The sequence below is a fragment of the Elgaria multicarinata genome, chromosome 6 (assembly GCF_023053635.1).
Source record: "Elgaria multicarinata webbii isolate HBS135686 ecotype San Diego chromosome 6, rElgMul1.1.pri, whole genome shotgun sequence".
NCBI lineage: Eukaryota > Metazoa > Chordata > Lepidosauria > Squamata > Anguidae > Elgaria > Elgaria multicarinata.
In genome coordinates this window covers 146,501-165,118 of record NC_086176.1, presented here as the reverse complement: position 1 = coordinate 165,118, position 18,618 = coordinate 146,501, and the positions used below count along the sequence as shown (strand labels likewise).

Here is an 18,618-nt window from a genome sequence, read left to right as displayed (position 1 = left end):
TAACCCAGCTAGCGGTCACGACCCAGGGAAAAGTGGCCCGGGAGCGGAAGGATTCCCCGGGAAAGGAGGGAGCCCCTGCTACCCAGGGAGAACCAGCGCAGGAAGGCAGAGGGAAAGGGGAGGAGGTCACCCCAGAATTCCTCAAAGAAGTGCTACAGGACCCCTCTCTGCAAGAGTGTCGGGATGCCGCGGGAGGTCCCGGGGAAGAGAGAGGAAAAATGGGAAAAGCCACGTTTGTGTGGGAATGGGGCAGGCTATACCACAGGTTTTCGCCGAAAGGAGGAGGGGGAGCGGAACGAAAACAGCTGGTGGTGCCCAAGTCAGAGCGGGGGAAGGTGCTGGAAATGGCCCATGAGCGGTTGTGGGGGGGCCATTTGGGAATCCGCCGCACACTGGAGCAGGTGAGCCGGGACTTTTACTGGCCAGGGGTGGCTCAGGAGGTAAAAGATTTTTGTAACTCCTGTGAAGTTTGCCAACGGGTGGGCTTTCCTCGGGATCACCCGAAGGCCCCACTGCACCCGTCCTTAATTATGGAAGTACCCTTCGAAAAGGTGGGGGTGGATATTTTGGGCCCCTTTAATCCAGCCACCCGAGGGGGAAAGAAATATATTTTAACCATGGTGGATTACGCCACGCGATATGCGGAGGCAGTGCCGCTCGCAGTTATTTCGGCCCCCCAGGTGGCCAAAGCCCTGATGTCTATATTTACCAGGGTGGGGGTCCCTAAAACATTGGTGCATGACCAGGGAGGAAATTTTATGTCAGCCCTGCTAAAAGAGCTGTGGCGGTTGGCGGGGGTGCAACAGTGTGTGGCGGCGGCGTATCATCATGAAGGGAATGGGTTGGTGGAACGGTTTAATCAGACCCTGGGGAAAATGTTGAAGGCCTACGCAGTGAAGCACGCAGCCAACTGGGACCAGGCACTGCCCTACCTTCTCTTTGCCGCTCGGGACTCAAAAAGCGATAGCCTAGGGTTCTCGGCGAATGAATTGGTGTTTGGGAGGGAGTTGCGAGGACCTTTGAAGCTGTTGCGGGAGAAGTGAGAGGACGGTGCCTCCCCGGCCCCTGGGTCGGTAGTGGAGTATATGCAAAAGCTGCAGAATTTATTGAAGGAGGTGGGGGAAGCCGCACAGGAGAATTTGGAGCAGGCCTAGCAGACTCAGAAGCGGTGGTACGATCGGCAGGCCAGGCGGCGAGTGTTCCAAGTGGGAGAAAAGGTGTTGGTGTTGAAACCTGTAAAGCCCGAGAAATTGGCGGTGCGTTGGGAGGGGCCCTTAGTAGTGAAGAAGTTGAACGAAGTGAACTATTTGTTGCGGGACGTAGATAAACAACGGCGGGCGAAAGTCTTTCATGTAAACATGATGAAGCCATTTCGGGAGCGCGGGGTGCACGTTGGTCAGGTGGGCAGTGAGGAAGAAGGGGGAGATGGAGCCGGGCTGGATGTTTTGGCCCGTTATCGGCGAATGGAGGGGGTAGAAGAAATTCAAGTTCCCGGGGAGCTGAGCGCCCTGCAAGGGAAGCGGTTGCGGCAGCGGCTTGGAGAGTTTAGGGAATTGTTCTCGGGATTGCCCGGGCGAACATCATTGACTAGACACTCCATTAATACTGGGAAACACCCCCCGATCCACACGCCACCTCACCGGTTAAACGGAAGACAGTTGGAGGTGGTGAATAAGGAAGTGGAGGAAATGTTAGCTATGGGGGTGATTGAGAAGAGTCAGAGCCCTTGGTCCTCTCCACTCGTGCTCGTGGCAAAAAAGGACGGATCTGTCCGTTTTTACGTGGATTTTAGAAAATTAAACAGCGTGACGACCGTGGAGGCTTATCCTATGCCTTGCACTGATGATTTGATTGGAACTTTGGGGAAAGCGAAGTTTATCTCGACGTTAGACTTAACTAAGGGATATTGGCAAGTGCCGCTGGATGAGGACGCGGCCGCCAAATCCGCCTTCTCTACGCCGCGGGGTCACTACCAATTTAAGGTTCTTCCTTTCGGGCTCTCGTCTGCACCGGCTTGCTTCCAAAGGTTAATGGATCGGGTCCTAGATGGCTTGGGAGCGTTTGCGTGTGTTTACCTGGATGACGTGGCCGTATTTAGCGACACGTGGGAGCAACATCTAGAACATCCAGGGCAGGTGCTGGGACGGTTGCGAGAAGCAGGGTTGACCGTGAAGGCTTCCAAATGCCAATTTGGGCAAGGAGAGGTGACCTACCTAGGGCATAAGGTGAGGCGGGGGGCGCTGAAACCGATGGCCGCCAAAGTGGAAGCCATCAGGCAGTGGCCGCTTCCCCAGACTAAGAGGCAGGTGCAGTCTTTCCTTGGGCTAGCCGGGTACTACCGGAGGTTTCTGCCGAATTTTAGCCAGCTGGCCGCTCCTTTGACGGAGCTGTGCCGAAAGAGGCAGCCGCTGCGAGTCCGCTGGACGGAGGCTTGCCAGAGGGCGTTTGAGAAACTGAAGGATCGGTTGCAACGTGCCCTGGTCTTGAAAGCCCCCGATTTTGACCAGCCGTTTGTGGTTCAGACGGACGCCTCAGAAGCGGGCCTGGAGGTGGTGTTGCTGCAGAAAGGAGATGGAGGGCTGCAGCAACCGGTAGCATTTGTTAGTAAAAAGCTGTTGCCGAGAGAAAGGGCTTTGGCGACCATTGAAAAGGAATGTTTGGCCATCGTCTGGGCGTTAGGCAAGCTGAGGCCGTATTTGTGGGGAAGATCTTTTACGATCCAAACCGACCATTCCCCCTTGTGTTGGTTAGCCAGGGTGAAGAATACCAATCAAAAACTGCTGCGATGGAGCCTGGCCTTACAGGACTTTGAATTTACAATCTCCCACATCAAAGGCAGAGAGAATGTGGTGGCTGATGGGCTATCCCGGAGCTTCAACCGAGGGGAAGGGGGGGGATTGAACAACAATTAAAGATTTTACTGAGAGATGGCTTTTTCTAGAAAAGCCATTTTGAGGGGGAAGGTGTAAGGAAGGGGTTAAGTGTACAAAGAATTGCTGTTTTTAAGAATCTTTATTCATTGTCTATTGTCTGTTATAGAATTGCAGAAGTACCGCTTATTTCTCCACCTGGCCGTGGGCGTGAGGCCATCTCCTGGCTCCGTCAAGGCGAGGGAAGGGGCCTTGGGGCAATTTGCATCTGTGAAGGGAAAAAATGGCCCGTCCGGAGGGAGGAGGGAGTAGAATAGCTGAGTGGCCATAAAAAGTCTACCAAACGTGGGGCCTGGTGCCTGAGCTGAAGGACACCTGGCTGGGGAAGTATATTCTGTAACATTGTATTAGTATTGCTGGTATTGGGGTTCAGGGTGTTATTGCTGTATCAATTTTAGTAGCTAATCTGATGTGATGCTTGCCTCTTACCCTTCCAATTTCAATAAAGGATTGGGCCTAACCCTTTCAATTTGAGAGCTGTGTGCTTTATTCCAAGATCTGTGCAAAATCCAGTGGACAGCCGGTTTGGCTGAGTGTGGTTTCCTTTACAGCCCCTTTTAATGCAAGTCTGCAGATTTTGGGGTACCCTAAAGCAAGAGTAAACAGAAGAATGGTGGCAGTGTTTAAGGAAGAAGGAGCACTGCATTCAGTCCCACCTTGTAGAGCGGAAATCTAGGCAATTTCAGTTACTAAAACCAATTTAGAATTAATGATTTAAATTAGGTCTGCCAATTCATAATTTGAAATTATCACACTGCAGAGCTCAGGTAATTAAAGGACATAAAAATCAAGATTAACCAGGTAGGATCAGTGATAGATTCTAATAAGAGAAAATATGGCAGTTTCCTTGAGCCAAGGACTTGTACTTGAAGCTTTAACTAAACATGTTTGCTAATGGGTCATGGATTCAGTTAGAGATTGTAAACAATCATTTAAATTTTACTTTGAATAGAATTCAGTTTAGAATACAGATGTTATTCTATGATGGCTCCTTTTCCCTCAGCTGTCATTAGGAGAAGCTGTCATTTCTATCAGGCTATACTAAGGGAAATGAGAGGGGAGGTCCCAGGCAAACAAATCCTCCAGATTTGTTTGCCTGGGACTTGTCCAAGCACATAGATAGCTGTGAAAACGCAAGGAACTATCCAATCACCTACATTTCTTTTAATCTCCTTAGAAAATTCCTTTTGAACCAAACCCTGCTAGGACCACCTGGAACCTTCACTTTTAGCTCATGGAGTTCAAGACATGGGTTGAAATGAAAACAAGGTGTTTCTCCCAAACAGAGAGAGGCTGGGAGAGCTGCAAAGTGTCAGATTTGGCAGATGGCCTGAGATTCCCTCTTGCCATCATAAATAATCCAAAAAACCTAATTTACACATCCTTAAGTCTTTCAGAACCTATGTGGCTTTGGCTGGAAAAATGGCCTTGGGTTCTTATCTAATTCCGCTGCTTCATAACCAAGACAGCTCTGCTGAAGACTAGAATGTAACTCATCCTATAGCCATAGGTGACAGTATATGCATCCCAGGTTGCCTAAAGCTCTAGAATACATGCCCAAATCACAAGTCTGTGATAATGGATTATGGAACTGATTATTAATTATGCCATTAAGTCTGCATGTAGAAAATACTAGATCAGGAAATGTCTGCCAACTCCCAACTCCATATGTCACCTCCCGCCATTATATCACTTACTATTTTGAAGAGTCCCCCAATCCCCAGGAGAAGACTTTCAAGGAGCTCAGGGGGCTGCAGACGGAAGGATGAGGCAGGAAAGTTTGGCTCAGTGAACACAAACTCTCTTCCATTCAAGGAAGGAAAGATAGGATCAAATCCATTGTTTTAAAATTTTACACATGTATCAGCATAAAACATTTCATTTTACTGCATATAAGATTGATTTGTGTGCATACACTGCAGTAGTTCTCATCTTCTGGGAGTAGAGCAGCCGCTCCAATGTGAGCCACTTTTTAAAACTTAAGAGTTCCAGAAAACCTATACATTTAAGTGGGTTTGCTGGATCACAGCTAAGACCTTTTAAAATATAAAGATTTGAAGCAATACTCACTCTGTGTATAAATCCTCCAGCATTGCAACAATGATCACTATGAAAGAAACTGCAAAGATTTGGCAGCCAGAACCAATAAGAGATGAAAATATTAAAGGATGACTGGATGGTCTGAAGACGTCTCCATGAACCTGTTTCCAACCATATTCATCACCTAGATCTCTATCCTGCAGAAAACATAGTATAAAAACAATCACCAAAGAGAAGGAAACAGCTAGATGTCAAAGCCATTTAATCAGAATACTAATACTACAAGGGTTATTTTAAAAAGTAGTTTCTGAAAAATGGTATGATTTTCCCTTCATACACATTAGCTGCTACGATTCCGACATTACTAATTTATACGTGAGACTCAAGTACATATCATGTCTCTTCAGGACGTCAATACTTATTAGTGGAGGATTTTTGCCTCTGTATTACAAGATAAACTAACTAGTACAAGTATTGCTAATGTAACCACAGAGAACATAGAAAAAGCTAAGAAAAGTGCATACTGTAAATGCACTTGTATACTAAACATCTGGTTTCTGAAATTTATGCAATACACTTATATCTCACTTTTCAGAGATATAAGATCAACAAAGTTTGCAGCTTAGCATAACTATTTATTTTCCAGGCACATTCTCTTGTTTTTAATGATCCCTAACCCAAAACATTAACTTCTGTAATTTTATATGAGATGTTTACATGTAGCTGTTGTTTTACAAATGTCTTCTTTGTAGTCACAAATTTCAGTAGGCACATACACAGGTCTAAATGCGGAAAGGTTCTAGATGTTTACAAAGCTGAGGACTTTCTACTTCTATTCCTCTACTACCCAGTGGTAGAGCATCTGCATTGAATGCTGAAGGTCCAAGGTTCAATCCCTGGTGCGCTAGGTGGATCAGTGGTCTGATTTGGAATAAGGCAGCTTCATATGCTATAACTGTTGAAAGGCTGTACCATCTCCCTCCCAGCAAACACACCAGTAAAGATGATCAGCCTGCCCCAGCCATTTGCCAGGCCCTGGGGATCAAGAGATGAAGACAGCTTCTCCCTTCCACAAATAATTCTCCTGCAATTGCCAGTTGCTTATGGTTGCAGACATAGCAGGAAGGACAATTTAGCCTCAGTCATCAGCCAGTGAACTTGCTGGGATGTTGCCTCCCTTCGTTCTAGCAAAGGCAACAGCAAAGGGAAGATCATGCATGGTGCAAGGTGTGGAGAATGTAGATACAGAGACGTTTTTCTTCTTCTTTCAAAATACTAGTACCTGGGGTCATTACATGATGCTGATTGGTGGGAGATTCCAGACAGATAAAAGCAAGTATTTCTTCACACAGCACATAGTCAAACTATGGAATTTTCTACCACAAGACATAGTGATGGCCAACAATTTGAATGGCTTTAAAAGGTTAGATCAATTCCTGGAGTAGAATATCAATGACTACAAGTGCTGATGGCTATGTACTACCTCCAGTATCAGAGACAGTAAGCCTATGTACACTAGTTACTGGGGAATATGGGTGGGAGGGTGCTGTTGCATGCGTGTCCTCCTTGTGGCCACTGTTTGAACAGAATACTGGATTAGATAGACCCTTGGTCTGTTCCAGCTCTTCTTATATTCTTATCAGTTCAGCCTCAACTGATTAATTTCAATCTGGCATTCTCGTATTAATCTCCTCTATCTTCCTTGGGTTGAATAGAGAGTTAGTTTGAGGGCAAGGTCTATGACTTTATTTGGATTTATATATAATGACTAGTTACTGTTGGGACTCTAAAGCTATTATTTATGTCTAGAGTGCCTTCACTAGAGTAGCTAGACACTGTACCTAAATTAAAATAAAGATAATTACCTTACCCTTTGGAATATATACTAGAGGCCTTTATTATTAAGTTCTATATAATTCAACAAGACCAAAGACAACTAAATTGCTGCTTTGGCCACTTCCAATAGGGAGGTAGCTGCTGCAGAATGGGCACAACAGTGTAAACACATTTCCTTGTAGCACAAATTCACTCAAAAGTATACCTTGAAAGGGCTCAGATTTATTGGCCTGGTTCAGACAACACACTAAACCATGCAGCTCAATGACAAAATGGTTAAGCAGCATGGTTTAGCGTGTTGTCTGAACCAGACCATTGACTTGGCTTTTGACTTTCCAATCCAGATCCTTGACATTAAGCAGCGTTTCCCATGGCTTTTTTGGTGCTGCAGGAACTGGGACAACCCTGTGTCTGAGCTCACTACCGCTAGAAGACCAGTTTAAGGTGAAAATTCTTATTAAATATCTGAGCCCGAGCTGAGGCTGTCCAGGGCTATTGCAACCATTATTTTTCACACACACTCAAATCCACCATCAAATGCTCAAGGCATCCAGTCAATTCTTCTGTCAAGTGCCTGGCTATGTTGTTACAGTGAGATGCCAGGTTTAGCTATGATCAACTCCCTTTACATCATGAGGATAGATTCCTCTTTAAAGGTTGTCCATGTAAGGAAGAGTTAATGTTACTGGGAATGGTTCATCTTTTAATATGTTAAATTTTATTATTATGGTTCCTAGGAACTGGGCGATAAGCGGCCAGCTGCAGGGGGGCGTACTGGCACATCCAGGAACCGCTTGGGGTAAGGCCGGCCGGCCTTGAGAGAAAATTAACATCTCTGTCGGGAGGTGTGAAAAGATCTTCGTATGGAAAGCCAAGGGGAGGGAGGAAGGAGCGAGGAAAAGAAACTATAAAGGCTATTCTTGGGGAAGGGGGTTGGTCTGAGCTGGCTGACTTCAAGGTTGGGTGATGTATGAGTTGTAACTTGGTTTTTAGCTTGCTTCTTCTGGGTTCTTATATATGCATGTTTTATAGTTTTTAGTATGCTAATCCCATGTAACCTACCACTTATCCTGAAATAAAAATTGGTCTTAAACCTCCAAATTGTGAGCTCTGTGCATATGTTCTGGGGATCTGTGCAAAATCCAGTGGGAAAACCAGCTTGGCTGGGGCGTAATTCCTTTACAGTCCATACTATAATGTGCATATGGATGAGTCCCTCAAAGAGACCAAACAGACCATCAGGTCCTCGGGGCTTTCACTCAAATCCCAGTTCCTAGAGAATTACTCTCCATACAACCAAAGACCATCAGCTTGGGTGAAGGGAGTTCAATATCCAACACCAGAAACCTTGCTAAAATGAATATTTATTTCAGAAGGGCTTTGATGAATCGTAGCTAGTACCTGTACTACGTGTATTGTGGTTGCCAGTCCTTAACTGTTAGCGGGTGGTTCGCCTGTCTGACTAGGTGATGTTCACCCTGTTCTGGACGGGGTTGCACTCCCCTAAAGGACTGGGTTTGTAGTTTGGGGGTGCTATTGGATCCAGAACTGTCACTTGAAGCACAGGTGAACTCAGTGGCAAAAAGCGCCTTTTATGTATCAACTGCGCCCTTATCTGGACGGAGATAGCCTAGCTACAATTATCCACGCTCTCATAACCTCTCGTTTGGATTACTGCAATGCGTTATACATTGGACTGCCTTTAAAATGGTCCAGAAACTTCAACTGGTAAAAAACAGGGCAGCACATTTACTAACAGGGACTGGCCAACAGGACCACCAGTCCTCTTCCAGCTTCATTGGCTGCCAGTCCAGGTCCGGGCCTGATTCAAAGTGCCGGTATTAACATTTAAAGCCCTAAACGACTTGCGGCCAGGCTATCTGAAGGAATGCCTCCTCCCATATGTACCTGCCCGGACCCCAAGGTCATCCTCAGGGGTCCTTCTCCGTGACCCCCTGCCAAAGGAAGTGAGGAGGGCCTTCTCTGCTGTGGCACCCCGGCTGTGGAATGAGCTCCCTAACGAGGTTCACCTGACACCTACACTACATTCTTTTTATATTGTTCTTTTTGAACAATATAACTTGTTCAAAAAGAACAGAAGAAATAGAAAGGGAGGTGGAGTTGCACTATATGTTAAAAATACCTATCCCTGCACAGAAATACAGGCGGATCAGACTGGGAGCCCCATCGAGAGCATCTGGATTAAAATAAATGGGGCAAGGAATAAAAAGAACATGATAATCGGAGTCTACTACCGACCACCCAATCAAAGAGAAGACAAGGATGAAACTTTTGAGAAACAAATTGCCAGTGTTTCAAGGAAGTGTGATATAGTAGTGATGGGGGACTTCAATTACCCTGATATCTGTTGGGAGACCAATACTGCCAAAAGTGGCCCTTCCAAGAAATTCCTGACATGTGTGGGTGATAACTTTCTCCTATAGAAAGTGGAGGAAGGAACTAGAGGATCGGCAATCCTTGACTTGATATTGACCAAAAGGAATGACTTAGTGGATAAAGTGGCAGTTACGGGAACTCTGGGGGAAAGTGACCACATCATACTTGAATTCTTGATTATGAAGGAGACAAAACTTGAGTGTAAAAAGGAAGATGAGGTAAATAAAAATCAGTTGCCAACAGAAAAGGCGGGAAACGCCACCAAACCTATGTTTGGAAATACAGACCTCACATGCCATCATTGTGGGTTGGTGGGGCATATTAGACCACAATGTCCCAGGTTGAGGGAAGAGAAAAGTACCTCAGTAAGGAGAGTGGATATAAATAAAGATGCTGAACATCCCCAAAGTTCCCAGTGTTACACATTAATGTGGGAAGATGTTTTAATAAATGGAAAAAAGCATAAAGCTATTCTAGATACTGGAGCTTGTTTATCTCTGATTAGAGCAGATCTGGTGATGAGGGAGGAGATTATTCCTCACAGAAAAATTAACATCAAACCTGTGACAGGGCCCATAATTGAAATTCCTGTAGCCAAGATGGAGGTTACATGGAGGGGAGTCACAGGGAAATGTATTTTAGGTGTTAATTCCTGTCAGGAAGAACCTCTAATCCTAGGTACTGATATCATGGGGTTAGAAGGTAGAAAAGTGTTTATTATTACACGCTCAAAAGCAGCAGTGGAGGGCTTGTCAGAGAATTGTAGTGAATCTGGAGATGCTGAGGGCATGCCTCTGCAGTTGCCTAGCAACCCAGCTGAAGGAACTGCTGAGCCAAGAAACATCGTTGCAAAAACTGATTCCACGTTTGCTTTACACACAGGAAATGATCACAGCTTGGAAGTTTTAAGATCCAAAGCTGAAGCACAAGAAACCTCTTTTAGTAACACTCAGAAAGAACAAGTTTTCTGGGATTGGGGACTCCTATACCAAAAGTGGTTGCCCAAGAAAAAACAAGGAAGTTGGGGGGCTGAAAAGCAGCTTGTGGTACCAATACCATATAGGGACCAGCTGCTGAAATTAGCTCACGACTCCTTTTTGGCAGGCCACATGGAGATAGGTAAAACCCAGAAAAGGTTGATGACTAATTATTTTGCCAAATATTTTTAGGGAAGGCACAGAGTTTTACAAGTCCTGTGAGAGTTACCAGAGGGTGGGGGAAATTAGGGACAAGGTCAAGGCTCCCCTAAATCCCCTACCACTTATCAACCAACCCTTTTTAAGGATAGGACTGGACCTAGTAGGACCCTTCTCCAGACCTACACGGAAGGGGGAAAGGTTTCTATTGATCATTATAGATTTTGCCACAAAGTTCCCGGATGCTGAAGCCCTTAGAAATGTTGATGCCTTGTCAGTGGCAGAAGCCCTATTAAAAATCTTTTGTTGCTGGGTTTTTATCCATAAAATTTGGAGTGATCAAAGCTCAGTTTTGTTTTCTAATGAAATGAGATGTTTGTGGAGGTGTTGCGGTGTCAAACATATAACATCCACTGCTTTCCACCCCCAAACAAATGGGCTAGTTAAAAAATTCAATGACAAGAAAGAAGTTATAGAGCTGGCACACACAGGTTTGGCTGGAGCCCAAACCAGGCAGAAAACTTGGTGTGATGAAGAGGCTAGAGACCGGAACTTTGGAATAGGAGTTGAAGTCATGGTCTTCTTTCCCAGGAAGAGTGGTCAGTTCGAGGCTGTTTGGGAGGGACCTTGCATTGTTCGGGATAAGACTGGAGCCCATCCCCCTATTGAGTCATCTACTTGTGGGGTGGATGGAGGAGTACCAGAGGCGGTAAAAGAGAAGTTTGTTCTGACCTCGGACGCTTCAGAGGTCAGAGTTGGAGCCATGCTGATGCAGACAGTGGACAGTGTGAAACATCTCGTGGCCTATTTCAGCGTGGAATGGACAGAGAGAGAGAAGAGCTGTTCTGCTGTCCATCGTTTGGGATATGGACAGAGTCGGGGCATGCGTGGAGGGACAGCGGTTCATCATGCGAGCATATCGTCGAGCGCTGTTGTGGCTGCAACCCATGGAAAGCCACAACAAACTTTTGCAGCGGTGGTCGTGGCAGATCCAAGATTTCAACGTGGAGATCCAGCATGTGGCAGGTCGGGAGAACATCATCGCGGATGGACTGTCTCGCCAGGAATCGTCCAGTTCACCAGTAAAGTGAGACTTTGTTGTGGACATTGTGATGCTCCTGGACTTTAAAAATTGGAGCCAAAAAGTGGACTAATAAAAATGTTGTTCTTATGCTTAGTTTGATTTGCCAAGAGGTTTGTATGTATATATATATATATTATTACTATTAATTGTTATATAAAAATGTTTAACCATTTTATTTCCCCAAACCCTATGTACAGGTCCAGGTATTAAACCAGCCCCATACTCGGGTTTTTTAAAAAAGGGGGGGAATATGTGGCGTTACACCCCACAAGTAAATTCCAAATGTATGTCTGCGGTTTGTAAGTCTGGTTTTTAGAATGTTGGCCTGAGTGGGCGGAGTTAGAATGTCTTGGGAGGGGGGAGGAGTGATATATTTTTTTTTATTTTTTTATTTAAGTATTTTTATGCCGCCATTCAGCCAAAAAAGGCTCTCACGGCGGCTTACAAAAGTATTTCTTGACAGTCCCTGCCCACAGGCTTACAATCTAAAAGACATGACACAAAAGGAAAGGGGATTGGGAGGACTGAGGGGTTCTTTTCAGGAAGGCTTTTCAGGGAGACTTGTTAGGTACTCTTAGAGTCTGTAGTGCTCTCTGTGTTTATGGTACTTAAGTTCTGGGAAATTTGAGCCAGTGTAGTGAGTGGTGTCTTTAGAGTGTGGTGTGCAGGTAGTGGATGTATATTAATCAATACTGAGAATAAAGAAAGTTCAAGAGTGAGTGTGAGAAAAAGGAAAGCGCGTATGTGAATGAGTGACAGGATTGTATGAAAGGTTTCAAAAAGATTTTTAAATGTTATTTGAAACAAAGCTTATGAACTTATAAAAATAAATTTTGAGTGTTTTGTTTTTAAACTACCACAAAAGTCCCACGTGTCTGTTTGGCATTTATCATCTTAAGTTTACACATATAACACCCACTCTGACAATCATTCACCTAAGCAGATATAACTCACAGCGCATTATTATATATATTAAAATCCATTCTCCATTTTAAACCCCTTTCTCCACATAGTTTAGAGGAAGGTGGTTTTTATCCCTTGCCTCAGGCATATCAAGCGGTAGTGCTTAGCTTGAGCAGGGAGTAGCCTCGGCCGGGTCTGTTGTTCAGAGCCTGTGTCGCCCCCATAATAAGTGGCGGCAGCCGTGAGGTCTGGTGTTCACAGCCTGTGTCGTGGCACACAGTTACAAACAATTCCACCAAGGAGAAAAGATAGAAGACAACAGAGGAAACCAATGTGGCTCCACAAAAAGCTTAGAGATGACCTGAAAACAAAAAGGGATACATATAGGAAGTGGAAGGAAGGCCAGGCTACAAAAGAAGAGTACAGACAAGTGGCGCAGAAGTGCCAAAATGGCGTCAGGAAGGCTAAAGCTGTGAATGAGCTGAGATTAGCGAGGGATGCTAAAAGCAATAAAAAGGCTTTCTTCAGATATGTGAGTAGTAAAAGACAGAGGAAAGAAATGGTGGTTCAACTGCTTAATGAGGATGGCAAATTGATAACAGACGACAAACAAAAGGCTGAAGTGCTCAATTCCTACTTTGCCTCGGTCTTCTCCCAAAAGCGGGTCTATGACCCCCTTGGAAAAAGTGAAGCAGAAGTTGAGGGGGCAGGATTACAGTTTGAGACTGATAAATGGTCAAAGAACACCTAATTTCCTTGAATGAGTTCAAATCTCCAGGGCCCAATGAACTGCATCCTGGAGTAATGAAGGAGCTAGCGGAAGAACTCTCAGAACCTTTGTCTATTATCTTTGCAAAATCATGGAAGACGGGTGAGGTGCCGGACGACTGGAGGAGGGCTAACGTTGTCCCTATCTTCAAAAAGGGCAAAAAGGAGGAACCTGGGAACTACAGACCAGTCAGTCTGACATCCATCCCTGGGAAAAGTCTGGAGCAGATTATAAAGAAGTCAAATTGTAAACACCTTGAAATCAATGCGGTGATCTCTAGAAGCCAACATGGATTTGTCAAGAACAAGTCCTGTCAGACAAATAACCTCCCTTGTGGACCGTGGGAATGCTGTGGACGACATATATCTTGACTTCAGCAAAGCTTTTGACAAAGTACCACATGACATTCTGATTAACAAACTAGCTAAAAGTGGGCTAGATGGAACAACTATTAGGTGGATTCACAGTTGGCTACAGGATCGGACTCAAAGAGTACTTATCAATGGAACTTTCTCAAACTGGGGAGAGGCAACAAGTGGGGTACCGCAGGGCTCAGTCCTGGGCCCAGTGCTCTTCAACATTTTTATTAATGATTTGGACGAGGAGGTGCAGGGAACGCTCATCAAATTTGCAGATGACACAAAATTGGGTGGGATAGCTAATACCCTGGAAGACAGAAACAAATTTCAAAGTGATCTTGATAGGCTGGAGTGCTGGGCTGAAAACAACAGGATGAAATGTAATAGGGATAAATGCCAAGTTCTACATTTAGGAAATAGAAACCAAAGGCACAGTTACAAGATGGGGGATACTTGGCTCAGCAATACTACAAACGAGAAGGATCTTGGAATTGTTGTAGATCACAAGCTGAATATGAGCCAACAGTGCGATATGGCTGCAAGAAAGGCCAATGCTATTTTGGGCTGCATTAATAGAAGTATAGCTTCCAAATCACGTGAGGTACTGGTTCCTCTCTATCCGGCCCTGGTTAGGCCTCATCTAGAGTATTGCGTCCAGTTCTGGGCTCCACAATTCAAGAAGGACGCAGACAAGCTGGAGCGTGTTCAGAGGAGGGCAACCAGGATGATCAGGGGTCTGGAAACAAAGCCCTATGAAGAGAGACTGAAAGAACTGGGCATGTTTAGCCTGGAGAAGAGAAGATGGAGGGGAGACATGAGAGCACTCTTCAAATACTTAAAAGGTTGTCACACAGAGGAGGGCCAGGATCTCTTCTCGATCCTCCCAGAGTGCAGGACACGGAATAACGGACTCAAGTTAAAGGAAGCCAGATTCCAGCTGGACATCAGAAAAAACTTCTTGACTGTTAGAGCAGTGCGACAATGGAATCAGTTACCTAGGGAGGTTGTGGGCTCTCCCACACTAGAGGCCTTCAAGAGGCAGCTGGACAAGCATCTATCGGGGATGTTTTAGGGTGGATTCCTGCATTGAGCAGGGGGTTGGACTCGATGGCCTTGTAGGCCCCTTCCAACTCTGCTATTCTATGATTCTATGATTCTTTCAGACACCAGGTGAAGACCTTTTTATTCTCTCAGTATTTTAAGTGTATAAATTAATTTAAACTTTGCTGTTTTAAATTTGTATTTCTGCATTGCTGCTGGTTGTGCTTTTATACTGCATTTTGTACCATGTTTTTATACTGTTCTTTTCTACTTTGAATTGTTTTAATTTTTGTGAACCATCCAGAGAGCTTTGGCTATTGGGCATTATAAAAATGCAATAAAATAAATAAATAAATAAATAAATTTGCGGTGTTTTAGAAATTGAAGTGGTTTCCATAGGTTCACTGGTAGTCTTAAAATGAGTGCTTGGCCATCATCCCTAATCTCTTATGAGCTGATTTGGCTTGAAGCTCTTTCACTGATGAGATCATGCTTGAGTGCCAATTAAGACTCTGATGTCCTGCTAATAGGGATTAACTGGTTTAGTGACCTTCCTCATTCTGTGATGAATGGTACCACAGAAGGCTACTCTTTCTTGGAAGAGCCCCATATTATTCAAATATGAGGGCCTGGCGAGCATTTAGGAAACTAACTTTCTTTCTTTCTTTCTTTCTTTCTTTCTAATAAGGCTCTAAACAAAGGAATGTTATTTCAAGCAGCATTCCCCTGTATTGGTTAATACCAGACAAGAGAGGCACACTGTTGGTACCCCCACACCAACTCAGTCTGCAGTCACAGTTGGGGATACCCCAGAGAAGAAAGAAAATATGCAGGCAGTTGCCTTACTAACTCCAAGATTGAGGAACCTGTGGCCCTCCAGATAGTCTTGGACTCCAACTCCCATTAGCCATCCAATGGAGGGATGACGAAGCTGCAGTCCAACAACATCTGCAAAGCTACAGGGACACACTCCTGCATCAAACTGGTTATAGAGAACAAATTGCCCTACCAAGAAGAGCTTCTAAGTCACCACAAAAGCTCAGCTGCTTCTCTGGTAGTCAGACACTAAGTGAACAGGAAGGCATCCATTTACTCCTCTTCCATGCCCAGCACATTCAACCTTTTTATATTTATTTATTTATTTATTTATTTTATTATTTATATAGAATATTTATATACCGCTCCCCATTGAAAAATTTCGGAGCGGTGTACAAGGTAAAATGAAAATAAAAACAGAATAAAACAGTTAAAACAAAATTTAAAAAGAAGCAAAACAGAAATCCAAGGCTGCATGTTAAATAAAGGCTTCTTGGAATAAAGATATTTGGGTCCTTGCATGAACTGCATAGACATACAAAGAACTTGAAATGGACAGAAAACATATTCTAGTGACAGTTCCTTTTACAGAAAAAATTGCAGACTGACATTTATTTTCTAGAAATCCACAAGCTCTTTTAAAAAAAAAAGAAGCTAAGCAAGATTTTTACCATATCATCCATTTCTTCTTCTTTACTATACCGTGCATAATCTTTTCTCAGTGTCCTCATTAAAATCATAGAAACCAATCCCACCAGGAAAATAACCATCATGAAAGAATTGAAGATTGAAAACCAATGAATCTATAATAAAAATGGAAATTTGTTAATATGTTTGAATAATAAACAAGCCACTCGTAATCGGAAATAAATCCTGTAGCCAGAAAAGCAGGCTGATCTTATTCTTGTTAGGGATACAAGCCCAGATTATCTCTTTCATGAAGAAGTCAAGGTAGCATTTTAAGGGATACCATTGACTGAGGTGGAATGTGAGATTAAAAGATGTAAGGAATAAACCCAGAAAGCAGGGGTCCTACATGACTCAATAAAAGTTAGAGACAGACAAACAAAATCTGTAGGTGTCAGGCTTATCAATATGGACAAGCTCAGGCAAAAAACAAAAAAAAATTGCATACTGCTGTTCAATCCATTTTAGCAGTATAGGTGTTGCAATGACCTAGAAAACCCCTCACCCTCATTAAGAGCTGAAAATAAATTCATTGACAGATTTGGGCACAGCTTCTTCAGATTTTAAACACAATTGGAGTTGTTAGGTCAATAAACACAATCATGTGTATAAACATAAGGTGTTTGGATTTTTAAAAATGTGACTGAGTAAGGAAAACCTACCCTGTGTTGAAAGAAGGATGGGTCAAGGTATTTGTCAAATCTATCCTCAAACTTCACATCTGACCGTTTCCATTTCACCTACAGAGAAATTACATTTGAAAGGTTGATCATATCCTATTACAAATCTTGAGCCCCAGTTCAGGACATCAACCCTAACTAGGAAAAAACAAACAGGCACCAACAAAGTACAGATATTCCTTGGCAGAGGGAAATGGGCCTGATGCAGAGTGGCAATTACCACCTTTTTCTGCCAAGGGTCTGGTGCATTCAAGTGTTCCTGACTGATATATATACCCACTACACCTGTTAAATCACTGCATCCTTAGGCTGTGAACTGGCAATTTGGGTTGCCACCCCCTTCTATTCCTGCATCTAATGCAAAGAAATTAACTAGAGGAAGTTTTCCCTAGCAGAGTGATAGAATGAAGTGTCACTTGTGTATATTCTTTCTGTCAGCTCCTGTTGAAAGCATAAGAGAAAAGGGCCACCAGAAGAGTTAGAAATCCTAAGTAGGCAATGAAGCCTAAGAGGCCATGATGGGTGGTGGTGGATAATAAATTTCATACACTGGAGTATTACAGAATTACAGTCAACATTTGGTTATGTATTTTAAAGTAAAAGCTCTCTTCTTATATATTGTTGGAAATGAAAAAGTGGCATTTGTCTCTCAATGCAAGACCAGAACAAAAAGTTTCTCAGTGCATAGAAGGAGTTGCCCACTGCTAAACTGGAGTATGAAGAGCCAGTTTTGCTGTAATCAAAACATCTCAATGTTTTTTATTATTTTATTAATACATATACTGCTTAATATAAAATTTATCTGTGGCTCACATTTAAATATTAAAAATTACATTTAAATACACTATTAATACTATCAAAAACAATTTCAATTACAATAGCAATATAGATACATTTGAAATAAACTATTGAAAACAATCTCAAACTACAGAACAATACAAAGAACAATAAGATGGAACAGCATATAATTAATTGCAATTATTTACAGGCCAGAGAAGACCTGGGTGAATACGTGCATTTTCAGGAGACATGTGAAACACACCACATTTTCTGCCTCCCACACTTATCCATAACTTCAAATTACTCACAGAGTAAGACATCTGGATTTTGGTGTTGGGAACCAGTTTAACTTTCCCTTCACTTGTCAGATTCACATCCACAATCCTATTTCCATTGTAACCTATTTCAAGTTTTTTGTACGTCCAGAGATAGTAATCTTCACCATTTTCATCTGCTTCTCCAACAATACCTGCAGAAGGAAAAGAAATTAAGTTACACAGCATCAGTGCTTGTTCCTATTACTTCATCCCCCAAAGCTACTGCTTTGCACTAGGCTGGCTGTCAGGCCTGGCCACCTAGGGATAGTAAAGATTGGCTTCACATTTCAGTGACTGTGGTTAGCAAAACTGTGGTTCTCTATGGTTTGAATACGTCGCGCTGGTGCACACAACGCCATCAGCCCAGCCCATTTCCCAGTTTCCTAAACCACACACTAACCACGAACCATTCAGCTGCGCTCCCGGACCTCCGAATGGTTCACCCTGTATCTCAGCAGCCTTCGCAGTATGAGCGCCCTCTCCTTTCATCAAATTCAATGCTGGTTTTTAGCAAGCGTGGCAACACAGAGGATCTGGGAGCCTCCCCCTCTCTCACTGGCCAGGACACTCGCCGCCATTTCCTTCACTGGCAGTTACGAGTGTGATGCCGTTTCCTTTTCTGTTGCAGCCATTTTGATCAGCGACTGACAGGTAGGAATAGTAATCCTACAGGCCCTGGGGGGGCAGGTCAGTGGGAGGGGATTCCAAAGGCCTTTCACTTGAAGATATGAGGGAACATAGCAATTAATAGACGGGGTCCCACAGATGGGCTTGCGAAGTGCATGTAGAGCGTGGGAATCTGCCTCGAGATGAGCAAAATGGTGGCTGGTGCGGCCGTAGCAG

General features: G+C 43.8%; 1 protein-coding gene across 1 annotated transcript in view; it reads right to left on the bottom strand.

Moving 5' to 3' along the window:
- TM9SF3 (transmembrane 9 superfamily member 3) overlaps nucleotides 1-18,618 on the bottom strand; it is a 66,138-nt gene that overhangs the window by 18,681 nt on the left and 28,839 nt on the right. Inside the window, exons 4-7 of the mRNA XM_063128854.1 lie at nucleotides 17,767-17,927; nucleotides 16,661-16,738; nucleotides 15,983-16,114; nucleotides 5,001-5,167 (exon numbers count right to left, since the gene is read on the bottom strand). Of these exons, the coding sequence (XP_062984924.1) occupies nucleotides 5,001-5,167; nucleotides 15,983-16,114; nucleotides 16,661-16,738; nucleotides 17,767-17,927 (538 nt within the window). The remainder of the gene's footprint in view (nucleotides 1-5,000; nucleotides 5,168-15,982; nucleotides 16,115-16,660; nucleotides 16,739-17,766; nucleotides 17,928-18,618) is intronic.